General features: G+C 38.4%; 1 protein-coding gene across 1 annotated transcript in view; it reads left to right on the top strand.

Moving 5' to 3' along the window:
• LOC117330708 (aggrecan core protein-like) overlaps positions 1-21,525 on the top strand; it is a 40,350-nt gene that overhangs the window by 6,702 nt on the left and 12,123 nt on the right. The window contains exons 2-3 of the mRNA XM_033889161.1: positions 7,442-7,526; positions 10,073-10,158. Of these exons, the coding sequence (XP_033745052.1) occupies positions 7,442-7,526; positions 10,073-10,158 (171 nt within the window). The remainder of the gene's footprint in view (positions 1-7,441; positions 7,527-10,072; positions 10,159-21,525) is intronic.

Raw genomic sequence — 21,525 nt, 5'->3', positions numbered from 1 at the left:
TCATTAAGGTACTAGCGCCATTTGAAATCTCTTGGTCAAATTTTCAATCGAAATCAGTAAAAGGTGGCGCTGTAATCGCACCAAAAATAAAAATTGAAAATAATAGGTCATTCAATGTGTATTTTGATATCTTTTATCAAAATAAAATGTTTTACAAAGAATTCCTTCGTGGGCCATCCTGCAACAGGTCCTTTCATGGGATTATTATTTAAGGATTTTAGTAATTTGTTAAACTTCCTCTTTTACCAAACATATTTGTACCAAGTAGACCCTGGGAAAAGTATTATCATCGCACCACCAATCGAAGAGAAAATCATAAATAAATTAAAATTAAAAGGACTGTTGAGTCTAAAATAGTGTGTGCAAGTATGTATGAGTGTTATATAACTAATGTTAAAAATGCATATCATAAAGATATTGCTTGCCTTGTATGCAACAAGGTTCATAGATTTTTTAAGATATGTATGTTATAGGAAGTTGTAGTATATTAATATGATATAGAAATAGTTATGTATATGTGTTTGCAAAGGTGTATAAATAAACAATTGTATTTAAGATACAACTTGTTTATAAGAAAATGAAAATCTAATGTTATGGAAGAGTTATAGAAAAGTTATAGAAAAGTTTATCGAAAGTTCATAAAACATGGAAAAGTTCTATTTACGATGAAACACATCACTGGTATTCAGCAAACTTTTGGTATTATTGAAATGTTCATAATTGTGCTCTGGCTGTTTTAAAATGAAAGGTAATGAATAATTGCTCGGTTGAGGTATCACCCTCTATAACACAAGCCATGATGTCTAGCACATTGTAAGGCTGAGACTAATAAGATAATGAAAATATGAATTATCCCATAAACGTTCCTTTGATGTGTTGTGTTGATGTGATGCTCCGGACGTGGAAATGAATAAAATATTCTTTTTTTATCCCGGCATTCAACTGCTTCGGGTATTTCCAAACCATTTGTTATGTAGTGTGTAATATGTCGTGTGAGTAACGGAGAATATATTACGAGTGTTTGCAATACCACATCACTTACTCCGACTCTGACATATGAAGGTAGATCTTTAATTTACCTAATAATCCCCGTGTTAAAGGCACGTGGGTAAACTACATAATGTATATATATTGAAATAGTGTATAGATGTGAAATAAAAAAAAACTTAAGTATTGGAGGAAAATTTCTGAGAATAAAATATTCAAAGCACAATTCATGAACAGTTTACAATTTTCAAAAAATGTTTCAAATTATAATTGAAAACAATAGTTTCATTAATGAATTTTGCAGATGTCTCATTATCTATTGTTTTTCGTGTAATTACAGGGAAATTATTTTACTAGATGAGAATTTAAAACTATCAAACATTACCATTATTTCTTTATGATGCTATTGTGGGAGGGAGGGAGGGGGACGAAAAATTGGTGAAAAATACGCAAACAATTACAGAAGTGCTAAGCATTTTTTTTTTTGAGAGAGAGAGAGAAAGAGAATTATCCAAAAATATGTTGTTTTTTCGTCATTATTAACTGTAATATGTGCTTGTTTCTCAATGTCTTGTCTCCCTCTTTATTTGCCATGTGGTCAGGATGTTACCCAGAGTGATTGGATGAGTATTGATGGTAATGTGCTGATGCTGTGTAAGTTGAATGCCTGCTGTGCCCCCACTGGTGATTATATCGTCTGGTTTGGAATGGTGGTTAGAGGGATTAGGTAATAAAGCATTACGCATTAAAGCATGTGTTCATGTAGGTATGATGATTTACAGGTTCACAGACTGCTATTGAACATGTTACAGGACAACACTTCTCAAAACGTCGGTTTGAGGATTTAAGATACGGAAGATCGCCTGACTGACTAGTGCTAGTACAATGGAATGTATTTTGTACCGTCTTGTCATCATCATCATCATCAACATGATAACAAAAAGTTGTATCTTTTTAATAATCTACATTAACTATGGATCTTGTATCCCATCTTTATGTCATCGAATGATCTAAGATTGTAAGAAACAAAGTTTACAAAAAGTTACATAATGATGATATCATTAAAAATAAGAAATGAAGAAATATCCGGCTTAATCCCCGATACCCTCAATTGTGTGTACTTACTGACAACGTATATATCCTAAACAGATCTTTATAGGGCAGGTTTCACCAAGAGAATGATTTCCATTGCTGGAGGCGCTCCCGTGCACCAAACCTTAAGCATATAATTGTATTAATAACTGGGAAAATAAAACAATACCCTACGGGTTTGTCTAACGAGAAAAAGTGACCAGGGATAGAAAAAAAACTCCCTGAGGTCATTATTTCACAGTAGAGGAATAATGAGCTGAAATAGGAATTTGAAAGGCCAGTAAAAAGTTTTTTTTACTATCCGTTTACAGATAATTGTATCCAACTGTCGACCAAATGTTTAATGTTAACGCATTGATTAAATTATTTTAAAAAAATAAAAATTAAAAAACTACTTATCCTAAAAAAAGCAATTGTGTTCTATTGTATTTTTGTCGACTTTGCAAAGATATTTTATGGTGTTGACCATGGACCATTATTATATCAAAATATGTACGGTTTGTAATGTATATAAGTGATCTCTGTACTATGATCAATAGTGAAGTCAAATACCAGATTGGTGTGTACATATTGGAAATTTTCAGAAATATCACCCATCTGTTATATTTGCGGATAATCTAGTTATACTAAGTGATTCAGTTGTCGGCTTAAAGGGAAATTCAACACGTTAGCAAAGTACTGTGACAAATGGAACATTAGAGTGAATTTAGAAACAAACATTGTGATCTTCAAAAATGATGACCACCTAACAACCTAAGAAAAATGGGTGTATAACATAATTGAAGGCATCAACAACAAGCTTTTACAAATACCTAGAAATTATATTTTCACGTCGCTTGAAGTGGAGCAAAGCCTTGCAAAACGCTTACTTAACAAGCATATTAAACGGCCAATATGGTGAAAATATGTCTGGTGAAACTTGGTAAAATTTATCCCGAGGTGGCATTAAACTATTTGACTCAAATATAGTTAAAATGATAGTCTATGGTGCAGAACCATTGATTATATTCTACCAAAATATAGGAGCAGTCCATTTGTAATTATGCAAGTGGTTATTGTGAACTGGCATGGTCACAGACAATAATATAGCGCTTGGTGAGAGGAGCGTCAAGAGTAGTGTTTAAATAACATTTTCAAACCAGTGAAATACCTGCTGCGTTTGTTTAAAATGGTTAACATTAATAAATATATACTTCCAAAGTAGTGTTTATGCTTCGCAATTAAGACCAACATGGTGCACTGAGGTTAAACGCTTACTTTTCTACAATGGTTTTGGTGGAGTTTGGTAATATCAAAGTGTTAACAATGATTTACTATTCCTGAAAGTATTAAAGCAACGAATTTGTAAATTGAATATGCAGAATTGAAATCCTGCTGGTTAAAAAACCATGATGAGACAACACGGTATTGTGAAGATTTCCGCAAACTTGTTAATGCCGTTATATCCAAGGACGCATATCCACTGCCGAGAATTTGAGAATCACTTGACCATCTATCAATTAACGCATCGTTTTCAATACTTCGCTTGTATTTCGGGGTACTTGCAAATAGAACTCGACAAACAAGATAAACCGAAGACAGCTTTCACTACACGTAAAGGCTTATTTCAGTTCTGGGTCATGCCTTTCGGTCTCTGCAATGCGCCTGACACGTTTGAGCGGCTTATAGAACGTGTGCTCGCTGGCTGGCATAATGTGATTGACCTAATCTACTTGAACGATATAATCGTTGGTGAAAGAACCGCTGAGGGCATGATCGAGAAACTTGATAAAGTGTTTGATTACATTTGGAGCCTGCGGTACGGACTCAGAGCCAAGAAATGCACGTTGGTTTCCGAAAAAGCAGCCAAGGTTAAAGATTGGCCCTGACCTACGAATCTGACCGAGGTTGAGTCGTTCATTGGTCTATGCAGCTACTACCGGCGATTTATTCTATTACGAAACCGCTACATTAGCTCTAAGAAGGGCGCCAAGTTAAACTGGACAACGGAATGCCATGACGCAGCAATCACGCTGAAGAAAGCGCTCAACAAATCACCATTTTTTGCTTTTCCAGACTTCACTAAAACGTTTAACTTTGACACAGACGTACATGGATTTGCCTCTCGAGCAGTTCTATCCCAGCTATTTCATGGAGAGGAACGACCAGCTGCCAGCAAAACGTTTTCGAAAAGCGAGAGTTGCTTGCAGTGGTACAGTACACATTTAAAGCAATACGAATATGGGCGAACTTTCATAGTTCGGACTGACCACAATTCCTTCCGTTGGCTCACCAACTTTAATGCAGTTCTTTAGATAGATGGTGGTAATCAGTCAATATGATATGCAAGTGGAGCACCGTTAAGGTCTGAAGCATCGAAACGCAGATGCGTTGAGCAGATACCCGTGGAAACAATGTGGCTGGAGAAATAATCAGAAAAATAACGCCTTCAAGCGAGCGACATTAAAATGGACGATATCCATACGATGCTGCAGCGACAGCAGGAGAACACGGACAATGTGCTCATGCGAAATGGATAGAAATGGGGTGATAAGGCATCATATTAGGATATTACCGCACATGACTTTTCGGTTAAGTGCTTTTGGAGATAATGGAAATTGCTATATATTTACCAAGTCTTGTCATGTAAAGCTTTGACATCGCCAAGACAAAAGCACGGTATACATCAGATAGGTGTACTCTGACGGAGAGAAGATACATACTAGATGGTGTGGATGACAACCGCTTTGGCGTGCATCTTGGCGTCACCAAAACCATAGCAAATGTAAGACAAAGGTACGTTTGGCAGAGACTTCAAAGAAACATACAAGCGTATATCGCCGGTTGTACATTGAGCTGCAAACGGAAAAATCCATTAAAGACGGAAAAAAACCCAATGCAAGTGGTACATTCAGGTATGCCCATGGAGAGGATTGCACTCGATATCATGACTGACCTACCAGAATCTGAGGATTGTAACAGACACATGTATGTCCTATCCGATCACTTCAGTAAATGGACAGAGGCACTTCCTATGTTTGACCCCAACAGAACGGATAACAGAACCCGTTGCTACCATTCTGGTGGAACAGGTGATACGCCGTTTTGGAATCCCTACATACTTTCACTCAGTTCATTGTGACCAGGGAAGGTTTTCAAACAATGTGTATTTAATATAAATCACCAGAAGGAAAACTACCCCCTACAATTACCTTATCCACTATGTTGATCGCATATATGTAGAGGATAATCGCAGTGATTGGGACCATATATCATGATGGCGTACCGCTCATCGGTCCACGAGACTGCAGGATGCTCGCCACATTTGGTGCTGCTCAGACGGGAAGCGAACACGCCGCTAAATATTGCGCATGAACTTCCAAATCTTTTGAAGGAACAGAGCAACATCATTTTGATATTGGAGTTAGAGAAACGCTTGGAAGAAGCGCAAACGCATGCGCCGAAATATATACGAGGAAACGGTTCAACGACAGTGTTTATATTCTTCCTAATCAAGAAGGTAGGAACCAGAACGAAGTTCACTTTATTTTGGAGAGGTCCGTATCTGGTATTGCGAAAGATACGAAGCAGTTAATGCTGACGCAGAATCATATTCGGAGTCAGAATATGCGGTTCAAAGCCACGAATCAAAACCAGCTAGGTGTATGAAGCGGCCTTGTATATACAAGGATCACTATGTTGACTTGAAGGGTTAGACGATCCAAACAATAAAAGTATATTAAATGTAAGACAAGTTTCATCGGAGATGTGGATAGTGTAGCAAATCAGTGTTATGCAAGTTAGAGGGTCCATATTGTCTTACCTGTATTGTTACGACTTAAATACTTCCGTGTTTATCAATGTTAATTCGGAGCCCGAATTCATGTACCCTACTTTTACGCTGTTTGCACCAAGTTAGGATAAATTAGAACGAGGCTTCTTCTTCAGAGCGAGACTTCTCTGACTAGGTATAAAAGACCAAGAAGTTATCATTCATAGGTCAGTTCTAAAAACGTATTTGATAAGATCTGTTGGCACAACTAGCAAATGAGGTTTCGAGGGATACGTAACGTGTTGATATTGAAGTATTTGCACGTGCGTCGCTCTTTTTGACCTTTGCAGGGTTTGGTGAGTGGCGCGTGAGCGTATACAAGACTACATTTAACAGGCTATACAGGTTAACGAATACCATGCAGTAGGGGTCCTGGCAGATTAAAACCAGCAGATTAAAACCAGACTATCACAGGCGTCTGCTTCTGGTTAGTATGAATAGAAGAAAAATATATCCTACTCATACTATATCAACAATGTGTAACACTTGAAGATCTACGATGTATCGACTGTAGAACGGAAGTAGACTTGATTGGTCGACCATTATAGTTAGTATTGTTTATAGAGATGTCGACCAATCAGATTGCCCCCTTTTGAATGGGATGCGGTGCGCTTTTATAAGGTGATCTTCGAGGCAGTTAGTACGACCTGCTCGTGCATAGAACCGTGGTGGCTTAAACTACGGTACACACTACTGTGCGGAAAATAACGCACCAACAATAAAACTACTGTATATACAACGTATGTCGTTAGGGTTCACGCGCCAGAATGGACTCATGCGTTATATATGAGCTAATCAAAACTACATAACTAAGTAGGTATTTTAAATTGAACTAGTTTTGTCAGCTGCTAGGAAAGCCTTTCATGCTGTATATTTGTTCATTTGTTAACACGCCTTATCTTGGATTCAACCTGGTACGACATCCTGTAAACGTTTCAATTTAATTACGTTATTAAATAATTAAGTTAGTGCGCCATTTCGTTCAAATAATGCCGATTTGTGGTAGCTCTGGATCATTCGTTTTGGAACATGTGTATAGAATTGTGTATTTGATCAGTGAATTATAGGTATTATTTCTCACTATGTTTGAAGTTGTGTGCGATACAAAATCGAATCCGTGCTTGGACGATAACGCCGGCTGGAACATAATGTAAAAATTTCAAAAATACTCTAAATAAAAATTGGTATGATTTTTCAACTCATAAAATGCATAAGGAAAGTTTGTCAAATGAAATTTGACGAACAAAAATGACATGTTGTTGGATATTGTCTTCTGTTTTACTGGGTATATTCGGTATATCAATAGCTCAACAAAAATGGGGAGATTACCATTTCCCTAACGCCGACATGTTATTGGCACAGATTGGCGCAGGTTGGAGTTAAGGGTTTAAAGAAGAAAGCGCTTAAAGAAACATCGTATTATATTTTATCTCTTAGAATGATGATAATTTATGATGAATGCGAATAACTTGTCAAGTAAAAAGAAATCAATTTAATAAATTCGTAAATGTAATTAAAATTACACCAATTAATAACGTTTATAAATTTCAGTTTGACAGCTCTAACTGTTCACGTGACAGTTGTTCAGAGACGGAAGTGTGTGTCGAGAGGAGGGATGACAGCCATGTTTGTCAAGGTACATGTATACGATCATTGCCTATATATCATCTAGGTTGTGTATTTTCTATAATTTACGTCTTGAAAACTTGTAGATTTTATCTCTTAGGGACCTTGACCCGTATTCAAAACCTACTACACATTTATAAAAAAAATAATACATGTTTCAAATATATTTGCGCATAGTGGGTTCTCCAAAATCATAGACATGTGAGCATCTCCAACTGTCATATCACTGCAGTGACACAACATATAACAATATGTGCATTGGTCCACATTGAAAAAAAACCAGAAAATAGAAAATAGATGATAATAATAACAAATATTTCATAGAAATAACTTCTTACAGTCGAGAGGCGGAGAAACGTGTGTGCTTTTCGTTCCCGGAACAATTGTCTCTTTTTTTGGAAAATCGCCTTTGGAGGGATATCAGAGGATAGAAAGACATGACTTTAATGCTATATCATATCCGATCCAAACAGACGACTCTTACTATGAAGAACATCTAAGATATTGTGATAAATCTCAGATTTACATCTTGAATTTATCACGTATGTATATATGTATTTGATTTTTCTAATAAATCCAGGTATGTACATGTAAGGTATATGATTTCCCATTAATACAAACATGTGACGTACCAGATAATTTTTTTTCAAATAAATTATGTATGTTGAGCATGGTCCATGATTTCCCACATATATATATGAACATGTATGGTATCAGATTTCTCAAATAGATAAGAATATGTAAAATACATGACTTCCTACATATGTACAGAATGTAAAGTATAAAATCTCTCAAAGAATTATGTATATATTTTGTTTGTTTTTTGTTTTATGTATATAAAATGTACGTAAGATATAACATCTTCAGATAAATATGCATATCTGCAAGATTTACATTATTAGAATATAATTACATAATTTCAGATTTCCAAAATAAATATTACTTGTATATATATTTATATATAACTTTTCTGTCATCTTAATCCCTAATGCTAAAACCTGATTCCCTTCATGCTCCCCTCCTTCTAACTTTCTGTAGCTATATTCTGCTGTCGTTCTCTATTGACCTCTATGACCTCTCTACCCCCCCCTGACTGCTGAGTATACATGTGTATCCGTACTAGTGTGTACATGAGTTGTTTACAGACCCGATCGTCGCCCTACAATATTGTTTGTTTTTTATTACTACGTGGTAATGATATAATGTCTCATATGCGGCGTTCGGCTGTTTTTACCTATGCACACATAGTGTTCTTGTTCGAAATCAGTATATTTTTTATGTTAATCTCCTCCAATTATTAATTTGGTTCAAGTCATGTATGATGGATACTACTGCCAAACATATCTATGCTGTTCAACTGATTTTATCTAGCGTTATAGATAATACGGGTTTTCTCTATATTCTCCAACTTCTTCTTTTAACAAGTAACAATGTACATCCAATTCCAGGTCCTGTTAAATTTAATCCTTCCAAAACTGAGGCATTGCTTTTCTCTAATAATGAACTAGATCATGTAATTGTTATAAATGTCAATGAGGTAAGTATTGAATTTGTAAACTACCATAAGCATCTAGGAGTATACATCGATTCAAATTGTAAGAGGAACTATTATATAGAACACATCAGTAAAACTGTCGCAAAACAAGTAGGTGTCCTTCGTAAATTGAAATATATCCTTACTAAAAGAACATTATATATAATACATAGATCCTTTATTCTCCCGGTTTTAAAATATTGTTGTGAACTTTTGGACGGTTGCTCTATTGCTGACGCGGAAAGGCTAGAAAAGTTACAACTTGAGACTGGCCGCATTGTCACTGGTCTACTTTCTTATAAAAGCAGAGAATCACTCTATACTGAAACGGGTTGGGAACCTTTAGCCCAGAGACGATCCCGTCGAAAACTGTTCTTTAAGATACATAATCATCTTACTCCTAACTATCTGAACACCCTACTCCCCCTCTTGTTGCTAATAATTCGCAAAACAATCCAACTAATGCTGAAAACTATAACTTGCCAAACAGACTAGAGTCCCCTAACCTATCCTTCATTACCTCTGCTATAATCAGGCACAGTTTATCATTTTCTGTTTTTAAAAATGCCATTCACAACACAGACTTACCCCATGTGCAAATTTGTATTCCTATGGTGAAAGAAAAAATAATATTCTTCATACACTTTTAAGAAACCATGCTAGTACATTGAGGAATCACCTAGTCAATATTGTTGCTGATTCACGTTGTCATTGTGGCTTTCCTATTGAAGATACCTGTCATTTCATATTTAACTGTAATACTTATGTTGAACAAAGAATAACGCTCTTCCGTGAGCTTAATTCATATATTCCTCTCACAGAGAACCTGCTTCTTTATTGAGATTCTAATATATCTAAACAGGAAAATGACTTCATTTCCATGCAAACTCAGCAATATATCCAGGATTCCTAATAGATTTTAGTCCCCCACCCCATCCCACCTCCCTCTTCTTCTCTCAGCTATGATGCTGTCAAATAATGATGTCTATACACTCACGATTCCCTCTACTCTGATGTTCTAGGTCTATGTCCTAAAGCCGACTGGGTGCCTTTTATCCGGAAGTGTTACTTCTTTTCCGAAAGTCAAATGACGGCAGCCGACGGCGAGGTAAATATGTCATTCTACTGTTATAAGTCCGTGATATTGCAAAAAGATTTATTTATCATTGACCGACCTTTCACTTGTCGCATTCCCGCATCCCCCCTTTTTTAAATGAATGACGACCATTAAAAGATATATAATGTCCAGGGTATCGTTTCACAAAGCTTCGTAACTTACGAACTTTGCGTAAGTAACATTTACGAATTACTAAGCGTTTCACAAAAACTTCGTAACTTACGTAAAAACCTTGCGCATCGTAAGTTACGCAAAAAGCTCGCACACCACCCACACATGTATACACATACAAGTCACCGATCACTACCCCCCCCCCCCCCCCCCCCCCCCCCCCCCCCCCCCAACCTTATGATGAAAGCCTCTAGTCCATCCTGGGGAGTGCAGCACCGGGGTAATCCACTGGATTGGTGGGGCTGAACTTCTGGGTTGAGACGAACTTACCGGAATCTGAAAATCCTACTAATAATCAGATTAGCTGGATAGGGTAAGAAACCCCACTGGAACCATTAAACGGAGTTAGAAACCCCAAATGGAACCACTGAACTGGAACTGGAAGGAGTTAGAAACTCCTAGCTGGAACTCTCAGACAAGATTAGAAATCCTAACTGGACTGGAAACCTCAGACAAGATTAGAAATTCTGACTGGACTGGACTGGAACTGCTAAGTGGATCTTCTGGTAGGATTAAAAATCCTAGTCCTGTTGTGATCCTGGTAAACTAGCTGTTCACCTACTGGCGGAATAGTCTCCTGGCGTTGGCTGTGGTGATCTCCGGGAGTCGCTCTGGGGTCATCTGGAGTACAGCTGCCACAGATTCTGCTACGGAGTATAGCTGGTTTGGTGCTGACCATGGTCTCCCCCGAACTGAAAAGTACGGGACATCGGTCTCCAGCAATAGCCGTCCCTCTTCCACCTTCCTAAGTGCCTCCGACTGATGTGGAGTGAATGAGGTCACAAGCCTGGTGAATCCCAAGTAGAGGTTTGGGAATGCCGTAGTCCATTGGTCCAGGACATACTATCTCCATTGAAACAATGGAGATATATCCTCTGGTCCCGCGACACTCCCTGTCTCACGAGACTCAATAGCAACATGTAAACCTCAGTCCCCTTGTCATGGCTCATACCACGGCAGTGAAGCACGAGCACATGCCGGGTCGTCACTAAGGGTAGGATCTTTTGCAAGTTCACCATTTGTTAATGCCAGTCTCTCATCGGCACACTATGATCCAGTCTAACCTCTCCAACTGCGGTTACCCGCTCCTGCTGGACTAGTTTCCGCAAGTGACGGAAACAGTCGTCAACCTCTCGGGAGCTCTGGAACTTTGTCTTCGGATGGAGTCCCACAGCGACAACCATATCCCTAGGCAGGTCTAAAAGACGCTCAGCACTAGGATATGTATCTGGATCGCAGAACGATGCGCAGGTCCCGACCACGTCTACCTCTTTGTCTTCTTCCACTTCCGTCCCATTAAAAATGTGTCCAACCTTGCTGCTATTAACAACAAGGCCTTCCAGTGAAGCAGTGCTGCAACAGAGTTGATGGGCTCCAACTGAAACTCCCTTGGAACTGGTAACTTCAGGTGCTGGCACATGGCTATCATAGCTTCCTCTCGTGTGCTGGAAATGATGGAGTTGTCTGTAGATGTCAAGAGGCGCTGAATATTGACAAACTTCACCAAATCCTCCCATGAGCATGGACGTGATAACAACCATGTACCAGCTTGCTGGAGAGCCTTCTTCCGGATTATAAGGACCTCTGGGTCAGCAGGTGGTAGCCTCTCGTCAAAAATGGATGGTAAATGGCACCGGAACGCATGAGGTTTCTGGTACCTATTTACTTCCTGGCAATCGGGAACCCAACACCTCTTCACTTTCGGCTTTCGTGCTCCGGATGGAGACTGGTTAGCCGGCGGGTGTCCTCCCCTCTTGTCCTTCTTGTCGCTACTCCCTGCCGCCGCAGATACGGGTCCAAATTGCCTCTTCCCCAGAGAACTAGAAGTTCTCACCACACTCTTCAGCTGGGTTGATCCATGCTGGGAACTAGAAGTTCCAGACGCTTCCAAGCTTTCGAGTGTTCCTCGCGGGCTAGAAGTCGTTGAGGTCTTTTCTGGGCGTGACAATCTCCTCGGGGCCTTGATGGGGGACCACTTGGGCAGTGCTTCCATCAGTTTTGGTGGGTCTGGAGAAAGAGAGAGAGTCTTCCTGGTCTCCGGTGAAGGTGCTGAAGCCTTCGGAATAGAAAGGCTAAACTCCATTGGGCTCTCTTCCAACAGATCCAGTACTTCCTCCTGGTCCTTTGTTCCCCCACCTACACCCTCCCGATGGCACTCTAACGCTGGATTATCTGCCAATCGGATATCCCGCGTCATATCCCCAGTATGGTGATCTTGAACGGGTTTGGCCGATTTGCATGGGAGCTCCCATACATTTCGTTGAATCCAGTTCCTGTCCACCATCTGGAGGGTGTCCAGAGCCTTTGCCAAGTCCATGAGCCAGCGGCGGTACTTCTGGCTCTTCTTCCACTGGCATGGTCCAGCTTGTCCCATACCAGTAACGCCATCCTTCGTAGCAGGTCCTCCAACCTTTCCTGCTGGCGAGACAATGCCAAGGCTAGTCTCTCCGCCAAGTCCCTCACAGAGGGATGGTAGAGACCACGGGCTAAAAGTCCGTCAACCTCAACATCAAATGTATTGTCGACCATATCTGAAACACAGAAAAGCATATCCTCATCCTAAATCTCACAGCACGTTTTACATTTGTACCGGTCAATGTCCAACGCGTCTGTAGCCGTGATATTGACACAGGATCCATGAAACCATTCCGAGCAATGATCACACTGGATCATAAATTGATCGGTCCATGGCTGCCTACAGATACAGTATTCCTCTGTATCTTCCTCAAGATCCCTAGCGGGGTTGTTATCTCCCACAGGTTGTGCTTTGTATGCTGTAATCCATGCTGGTATCTTTCTGTCCCTACAAGGCATCATCCTGTCATGATTAGCCATGAACATTGAGTTCCTCAGTTTAACTCTGTAGAGATATGGCGTAATCTTCTTTATGATGATCCCAGGACCCTTCCATGGAGAGCATAGTTTCCTGCACTTACCTTTGGTAACCGCTGTATCTAAAAGATAGACTATATCCCCTTCTGTGTATGGCCCCAGTAAAACTCTCAAATCGTAGTTTCGCTTCATTCGCTTAAGCGACGACCTGAGGTTTTTCCTAGCTACCCGGTGGGCTTGCTTAATGTTCCTTGTCAATCCAGAAACATATTCATCTGTGTCCTCCGCCTTAACCAATGTGAAACCCCAGCAAGATGGCTCCTCCGCTGTAGCCTCTTTCGCCTATCTAACAATACATGTTTGAACATGCAAAGCGTTATTCTGAAGTTCAATATCGAAGCTAGAACCATCGTCATTAAGTCCCAAGTGACTGTCTGATATGTTGTTTAGAAAACAACTCAGATCTACATGTACTGTTGCCACTGATGTATTCGAGTGCAAGGTACCTTTCACCACACTAGACCCTTTATCTGTAGTAAACCCTTGGTTTCCTTTCCTACAGTCCCTTGGTCTGGTTGAAACATCCAGAAGATCCACTCGTTTATCTCTACGCACGGTAGCCACTTTATCCATAACCGGTTTGCCACGTGCATCCTGATGAGAGATAATTTCCGCACCCTCCGGATAAAATACGGACCTTCCCGCCTGCGACTGCATGGACAGACCAATTGCTTCGTCCACTTCCTGGGTAAATTCTCCCCATTGCCGGTCAGCTCTTCTGCAGTAACGGCATCATCCACACGGTAACATCTCAGGCTTTATGCCTGCCACATATGATGGGCACGGAGTAAGACTGTCCGGAACTCGTGAGAGTGCATCCGCATTTCCGTGCTTAACTCCTGACCTATGCTTGACGATCATGTGATACTGTGCAAGCTCCTCCATCCATCGTGCCAGTTGTCCCTGTGGTTCCTTCAACCGTAAGAGCCAAGTAAGACTTGAATGATCTGTCCGGACGGTAAACTGTTTACCTAATAGGTAGTGTTTAAACTGTCGAGTGAACCTGACTATGCTCAACAACTCCTTACGTGTGGTGCAGTAATTTTTCTTTTCTGCTGTTAGAAAAAAACTGCTAAAAGCAATTACTTTCTCCTCATTTCCTTGCACTTGACTTAGTACTCCCACAATAGCGACGTCTGAAGCATCAGTGTCCAGGATAAAGTGATCCGTATTATTGGGTAGAGCCAATACTGGTGGTTGCGTGAGAATTTCCTTTAGTCTCTCGAAGGCCTCCTGATGACTTATCACCCACATGAATTTATTTTTTTCAATTTCAACACATTTTATTGTCATTTAATTCGACAAATGGATCTGACATCAGGCATAGCCTATTTAAGTCATCTCCATATAAACATATATACAGGTAACAATTTTTTAATCTCGAATATAACAGAAGTAGTATACATAATTTTATATATATTAACATGAACATATATATGAATATATATATTAATTTACGTAGTTGATACATACAATTGCCAAATCACAAATTAACAGTAGATTAGAGTATAATTTAAATAATGAAGTATATATCACTCCAGGTAGATTTTTTTTTTGGTGTGTATAAATTGAGTCAAATTATATGAATTTAGGTATTGTCTGTACACCATATTTGTTGATAGAATTTTCATACATTACTTCCTTGGGCTGCAGGTCCTATAAAGTCCCCGTGTTAAAACACATTGACCAGTCACCCTAAAAGATGTATGAGAATTCATCAACAACTATGTTATACACATTTTTGCTAATACATATTACATATAAAAAAAAAAAAAAAAAAAGAACTGGAGTAGTCAAAAGTGTTATCAATCTACCCTTAATTATTTTAGGAAATTTGTTACTTTATATAACTTAATAATACTATGACAACTTCCATCCAGTCCAATCTTGCCCATTTGCATAATGTTATATTGCTTGCAGGGTACTGTATGTGCTACATATATATATAATTGAGATTTACCCAGAATTAATATAGAATTGTCATATATAACATATGCATAACTAAATTACTATGAATTTTACTAATTGATAAAAATATATGTGTTTGTGTGTGGGAGTGTGGGGCATGGGTGGGATATATATTGCATGTTAGATTATATGTTAAATCTTCCAGTTTCTTGTATATATTGTGTTACAAATTTTAGAATATTTATGTTGACATTAGTGTTACATAAACTACATCCTTTTAGAAGAGTACTAGCATTATAATGGTTGTGATCATCTAAATGGTTTATTTGTGCTAAGTTCTGAATTAGAAGTTGTCTAGCATCAATAAATATGGGACATTCAAACATAAAGTGGTGTATATTTTCATCTTCATAGTTACATGCACATGCTGCAGACTCAGCTAGATGATCTTTGTGAAGATCAGAGTTTAGGTTTGAGGCTTTATTTCTTAGTTGACAGAGTAGTATGTTATATTTTCTTAGTTCGTAATACTTGAAAGTATCAGTTATCTCTAATGTGTTATTATTATTATTATTATTATTACCTGTAGATTTAATAAGTGTTTTGAATTTGTTCAATGAACTAGCATTTAATACGTCTCTATCTAGCTGGTTAAATTCATTCAGTGTTGATGGGAAAAAGCTATTTGAGTAATTTTCCGTCCTACAAAATGGAGGATTGAATAGTCGATTATTCCTGAGTGGATATCTAACATGTGTACATGTGTTATCATTAATGTGTTGTTCAACAATGTCTGCAAGGTATTTTGGTGTTTCTTTGTTCAGTATTTTGTACATTAATATAAGTTTATGGTTCTTTCTTCTACATTCAAGAGTTTCAATGCCAGTTTCAGTATATACTTTATCATGAGATGTCCCCCTTCTTAATCCTGTTATTATTCTCAGCGCTTCTACTTGGATTGATTCTAAGTAGTTTTTATTTTGGTTTGTACAGTTATCCCAGATTACATCACCGTATTCTAAAATTGGTCTTATATACGAGATATAGATAGTCAAAAGGCTTTTTCTATCAACTTTATGTTTTAGTAATCTTAATATGTTCATTCTTTTGTATGCTTTATCGTGGATATTTGTTATATGATGGTTCCATTTACCGTCGCTACTAAAAGTTAGTCCTAAGTGTTTGTGATCCAAGACACAGTTGATTGTATCATTAGCAAATAGGATATCAGGGTTGATTATCTCCCTTTTTCTGGAAAAAAGTACTGATTCTGTTTTTAACGGATTGAAGTTTATATCCCAATTTTTTGCCCATGTATCTATATTATCTAAATCATTAGTTAGTTTTCCAGCTATTTCAATATGGTTATTGTTAATTATTTCATACAGTGAAGTATCATCAGCGAAGAGTTTAATTTTACTTTGAACACAGTCGGTTATGTCGTTGATGTATATTAAGAATAAAAAGGGACCAAGTACAGAGCCTTGAGGGACACCTGCGTTTATATTTTTGAATGTTGAGTAAAATCCTTCTGTTGAGACTCTTTGCTTCCTGTCAGAGAGATAATTCTTAAACCACTGTAGTACTTTCCCCTTAATACCATAAGTTTCTAGTTTATAAAGTAGGCCTTCATGCCATACTCTATCAAAGGCTTTGCTGATATCACAGAAGATAAATCTAATTTCATTATTTTTATCCAAGTTACTTACAATAGTATCATATATTTCTAATAATTGGTTAATAGTGGAGTCTTTTGGTAAAAAACCTGACTGGTGCTTTGTAATTATATCACAGTCTTTCATATAGTTAAACAAATATTTGAAAATAACTTTTTCAATTATTTTACTAAAACATGGTGTGATAGATATAGGTCTATAGTTGGAAACATCACTATTTGATCCCTTCCCTTTGTAAATTGCATTTATGTTAGCTGTTTTCCAAGAATATGGTATAATACCTGATTCAAGAGTTTTATTGCAGAGTAATGTTAGAGGATGTATTAGAGATGGGGTTAATTGTTTGATTATTTTTGGTATAATGTTATCAGGACCAGGAGGTTTTTTATCATTAAGTGTTAATAGTTGATCTTTAATATCTTGTTCAGTGATAGTGATATTTTCTATTCTAAATGGAAAGTTATTATCAGGTGGATCAGGGGGTTCAAGGTTAGGAGTGGATGTAGATATTGAGCAAAAATAATTGTTTAAGCATTCAGCTTTATCAAATGGATGATGGATAACAGTGTTATTATCACATAGCGGAGGTAAACTATTAGATATATTATTACAGTTCATTACTGACTTAGCTATTTTCCACCACTTGTTAGCAGGAATAGATTTATCATGTAAAGATTTTTGCAAGTTATCATAGTAATTTCTTTTGGCATCCCTTATTAGATCTACAATTTCATTCCTTGTATGTCTAAAATTAGCCCAATCTGTTTCAGAGTTAGTATTTTTAGCTTTATGGTGTAATCTGTTGCGTTGTCTGATTTTTTGCCTTATATTGGTTCTCATCCAGGGTTTGTCATTCGGACGTATGGTTATAATTTTACTGGGGATACATTCATCTATTTGTTTGTTTATGATATCCGTTAGATGGTTATTAAATTCATTAGAGTCCAAATTATTTGCTAATATATCCCAATTAATGTTATTTATGTTTGTGTTTATTTGGTCAAAATCTGCATCATCATAAATTAATATTTTTTTCTTGTAGGCTTTATGTTTAAATACAGAATTTGAACAAGTAAAATGAACAATTGAATGATCACTGCATATTGGTGTTTTCACTGAAGAATTTTTAATTAGATTTATATTGTTGGAGAAGAGTATATCAATAGCAGTGGCAGTGGTTTCTGTGATCCTTGTTGGTTCTTTAATTAGACTAGCTAAGTTATATTTTGCTAGTAGTCTACTTAAGTGGTGGTTTCCAGAAATGTTTAGCATATTAATGTTTATGTCACCTGTTATTATAATGTCCATGGTGGTACTGCAGGCATTATCAAGAACATGGTAAAGTTTATTCCAATATTCTACATTCGATTCAGGTCTATATATACAACCTAATAATATCTTCTTTTTATCAATGACAACTTCAACCCAGATCATCTCTATCATCATTCTCCAGGTCCAGTCTTCTAATAGTATGTACAGTGTTTTTATAATAAATGATTACTCCTCCCCCTAGTCCCGTTTTCCTATCAAGTCTATGGATGTTATCAGAATAGGAGTTAATGGTGATTTCTGAGTCTGTGATATTAGGGGTAAGATGAGTTTCTGTTAGACATAATATATCATTATCTTGTAGTTCTGCCTCAATAATACCTATTTTATTTCTGAGTGATCGGACATTAAGATGAGAGATTTCAAGATTACACTGAGGCCCTGGATTTAGTTCAATATCATTGCATAGAATCAGTATTATATGTGATGTACAAATGTGATATTTTATGTTTTTTATTTTACTGGGTGCATTGAATATTTGCGTTTTCAAATTGATGTAGCAGCAGCCCCTAAAATAAGAATGTGTCCCGATTTCATACTCTATAATGTATGTATATTTAGATCTATCCATTATCAAAAACACAATATTGGTTAGAAATGGGACACATCAGAAAAGTATGTGCACATATGCACAAGTGACCTAAATTACAATAATAACATCTGAACGGACATGAAATTTATGAATTTATTAATCCATAGAGAGGGTGTGCAATTTCCGCTAAGTCCCTTATGAACGTTCTATGGTAGTTTACAAACCCAAGAAACCTTTCAACATCCTTACTGCAAGTTGGAGTTGGCCAGTTCCTTACAGCACTTGTGTCCTTGTCAGCTACTGCAATTTGATTTGAACTGACCATCCTTCCTAAGAATTCTACTTCCGGTTGGAAGAATAGACATTTCCTTGGCTTAAGTTTCATACCATAGGTCCTGAATCGTTCTAATGCCTGCGAGAGATTTCTCAGATGATCCTCAAAGCTACTACCTAAAACCAAAATGTCGTCCAAAAAGGCCAACACGGTTTTCCAAGTTAGTCCCATAAGTATCAGATTGACGACACGAGAGAATGTTGCTGGTGCATTTGTTAATCCAAATCCCATCCTAACGTGTTCAAACAGCCCATACTTTGTCAAAAATGCTGTTTTCTTACGGTCTGGTTCGTTGATCTTTACCTGCCAGTAGGCAGAATTGACGTCTAGTTTAGAAAACAAAACACTACCTGCCAGGGTGTCTAAACAATCCTCCACGAGGGGTAAAGGAAATGTGTCCTACAAAACAGGCTGGAGTACACCGCATTAACTGTTTAATCGGTTTAGCCATCCCCTGTGTCAATCTGATGTTCGATTTCCGTAAAACTTCCCAAGTCAAAATCAGCTTCCGCAAACACTCCGCTGTAGTTGCCCAGCAGGCACTTGAGTTGTGTAGCTTGATCTGCTGTAAGATGCTTGGTGGAGTCCTCAAATACGGTCCTCAAATGAGACGGTAACTCCTGTACCACCGTGTCCGGTAGCAATACCTCATGGACTTCGGGATTAGAAATCCCCTTGACAAGTTCTGGGTCCACATTAGTTGCCTCTTTGCTGAACTTCCTGTCCACATTAGTTGCCTCTGGATCAGAATTTCTGCTATGGATACTCACTGATTGGGTATGGGATTCCTGAAGTATCTTGTCCACTTCACATGCATTAGCATTGCTTTGTCCCTGCTTAACTGTTTTAAAGTTGTTGCTTGGGTTGACTAAACATACTACAGGAGCTGTATTGGAATTCCGCACCGTACGGGGGACGGATAAACCAAGATCGTTGAAAGCTTCAATAAAGTAGTCGTTCAACGAACAATCCATTTTCCCCGACACTCTTACTACAGAGTTAGGAGGTACAACAATTCGTGTGGTAGTTGTGACTCTGGCGACTACAGGCTTATCATCCCTAAATTTTGTAGAGATTGGAATCCGTTCATCCTCTAGAATGAGTGTGTCTGTCTGCATGTCATGAATCGCTCCCCTGTGGTGAAGAAGATCATGACCCAATAACATTTCCTCGTTTATTGGTGCTACATAAACTCGGTGTTGGAATGAGTGATTCCCTAGTCTCATACAGATAGGTTTAATAATGAAGCCGTTCTTAGCCGAATCCTGGTCCGCCATATACATGATAACATCCTTCACCTTGCGTGGTTTTTTTCCCAATCATATATTGCTGTTGACAGAATAGTTATCTCTGCTCCAGAGTCCATCCTTGCTGTGATTGGGACGTCCCCGACGATTATCGGTATGGATGATGATCCTGGACGTACCCTAAATACCTGTACTATCTCCACATCTGAAGCTGTATCCTGTTTGAGACTAGAAGTCCCATGGTCCTTGTTTGATCCGTTAGACCTAATGTCCTTACTACAACTAAGTGTCCCAATGTTCTTATTGGGACGGGATATCCCAATGTCCTTATTAGGACGGGGTGTCCCATTATCCTTAGTGGGACCTGGTGTCCCAATGCTTGAATTGGAACTAAAAGTCCCATTATCATTAATGAGACGGGTTGTCCCATAATCCTTAGTGGGACGGGTTGTCCCATAATCTTTAGTGGGACGGGGTGTCCCAGTACTTGAATTGGGACTAAAAGTCCCACAAACCTTCGTAGCCTGAAGTGCGTGTAACGCCACAACAGCAGGTTTTTCTGGCTGAGAGAGTCTAGAAGACTCTGTTCCTTTTGGACGGCCATCTTGTCCTGGCTCAGGGGTTTGGCCTACACACCTGAACCTTTGGTGTTTAAATCTGGTGTGGAGTTATCTGTATCCCCATCCTTTTTCTTTTGTAGCCATTTCTTATACTTGTCGCAATCTTTCTTGAAATGACCAGTTTTCTTACAAAAGAAACAGGCGCTGTTAGAAGATTTTGTTGTCTTATCCTTCCTGTCCTCCTTAGCCTTTGTGAATTTGTCGGTAAAACGACTTAGAGCCTTCTCTATCATTGTTTCTACCTTGGCCTGCGACAGGGACTCCAAGGCATTGATGGTAACTTCATCTTTTGCCTTCTTTTAAGACTTGCCGTCCACAGCCTGAGTGATGTATTGGTGCTGATTTACCTTGTCCAGGGCCGCCTCCATGGTTCCAGGGTTAGCAAAACAAGCGTGCTTCCCTGCCTCTTTGTCCACACAACCCTGACAAAATTTCGAGATTGCCTCCCGATGAGCATACTTGTCTGGCAAATCTCTAAATGCTGGTGTAGCCAAAGTCATCACTCTATCAGCCCAGTCTTCCAGTGATTCATCCGGCTTCTGTTGGGCTTGATGAAACTTAGCTTTAGAGGTTTCCTTCAGCTCCTTGGCACCAAATCGTCCTTCTAGCCTCCTCATTATTCTTCTATATGAGCCGGCAGTACCCATAC

The sequence above is a fragment of the Pecten maximus genome, chromosome 7 (genome assembly GCF_902652985.1).
Source record: "Pecten maximus chromosome 7, xPecMax1.1, whole genome shotgun sequence".
NCBI lineage: Eukaryota > Metazoa > Mollusca > Bivalvia > Pectinida > Pectinidae > Pecten > Pecten maximus.
The sequence above is the reverse complement of the archived record's forward strand: the minus strand, read 5'-3'. Positions and strand labels throughout refer to the sequence as shown.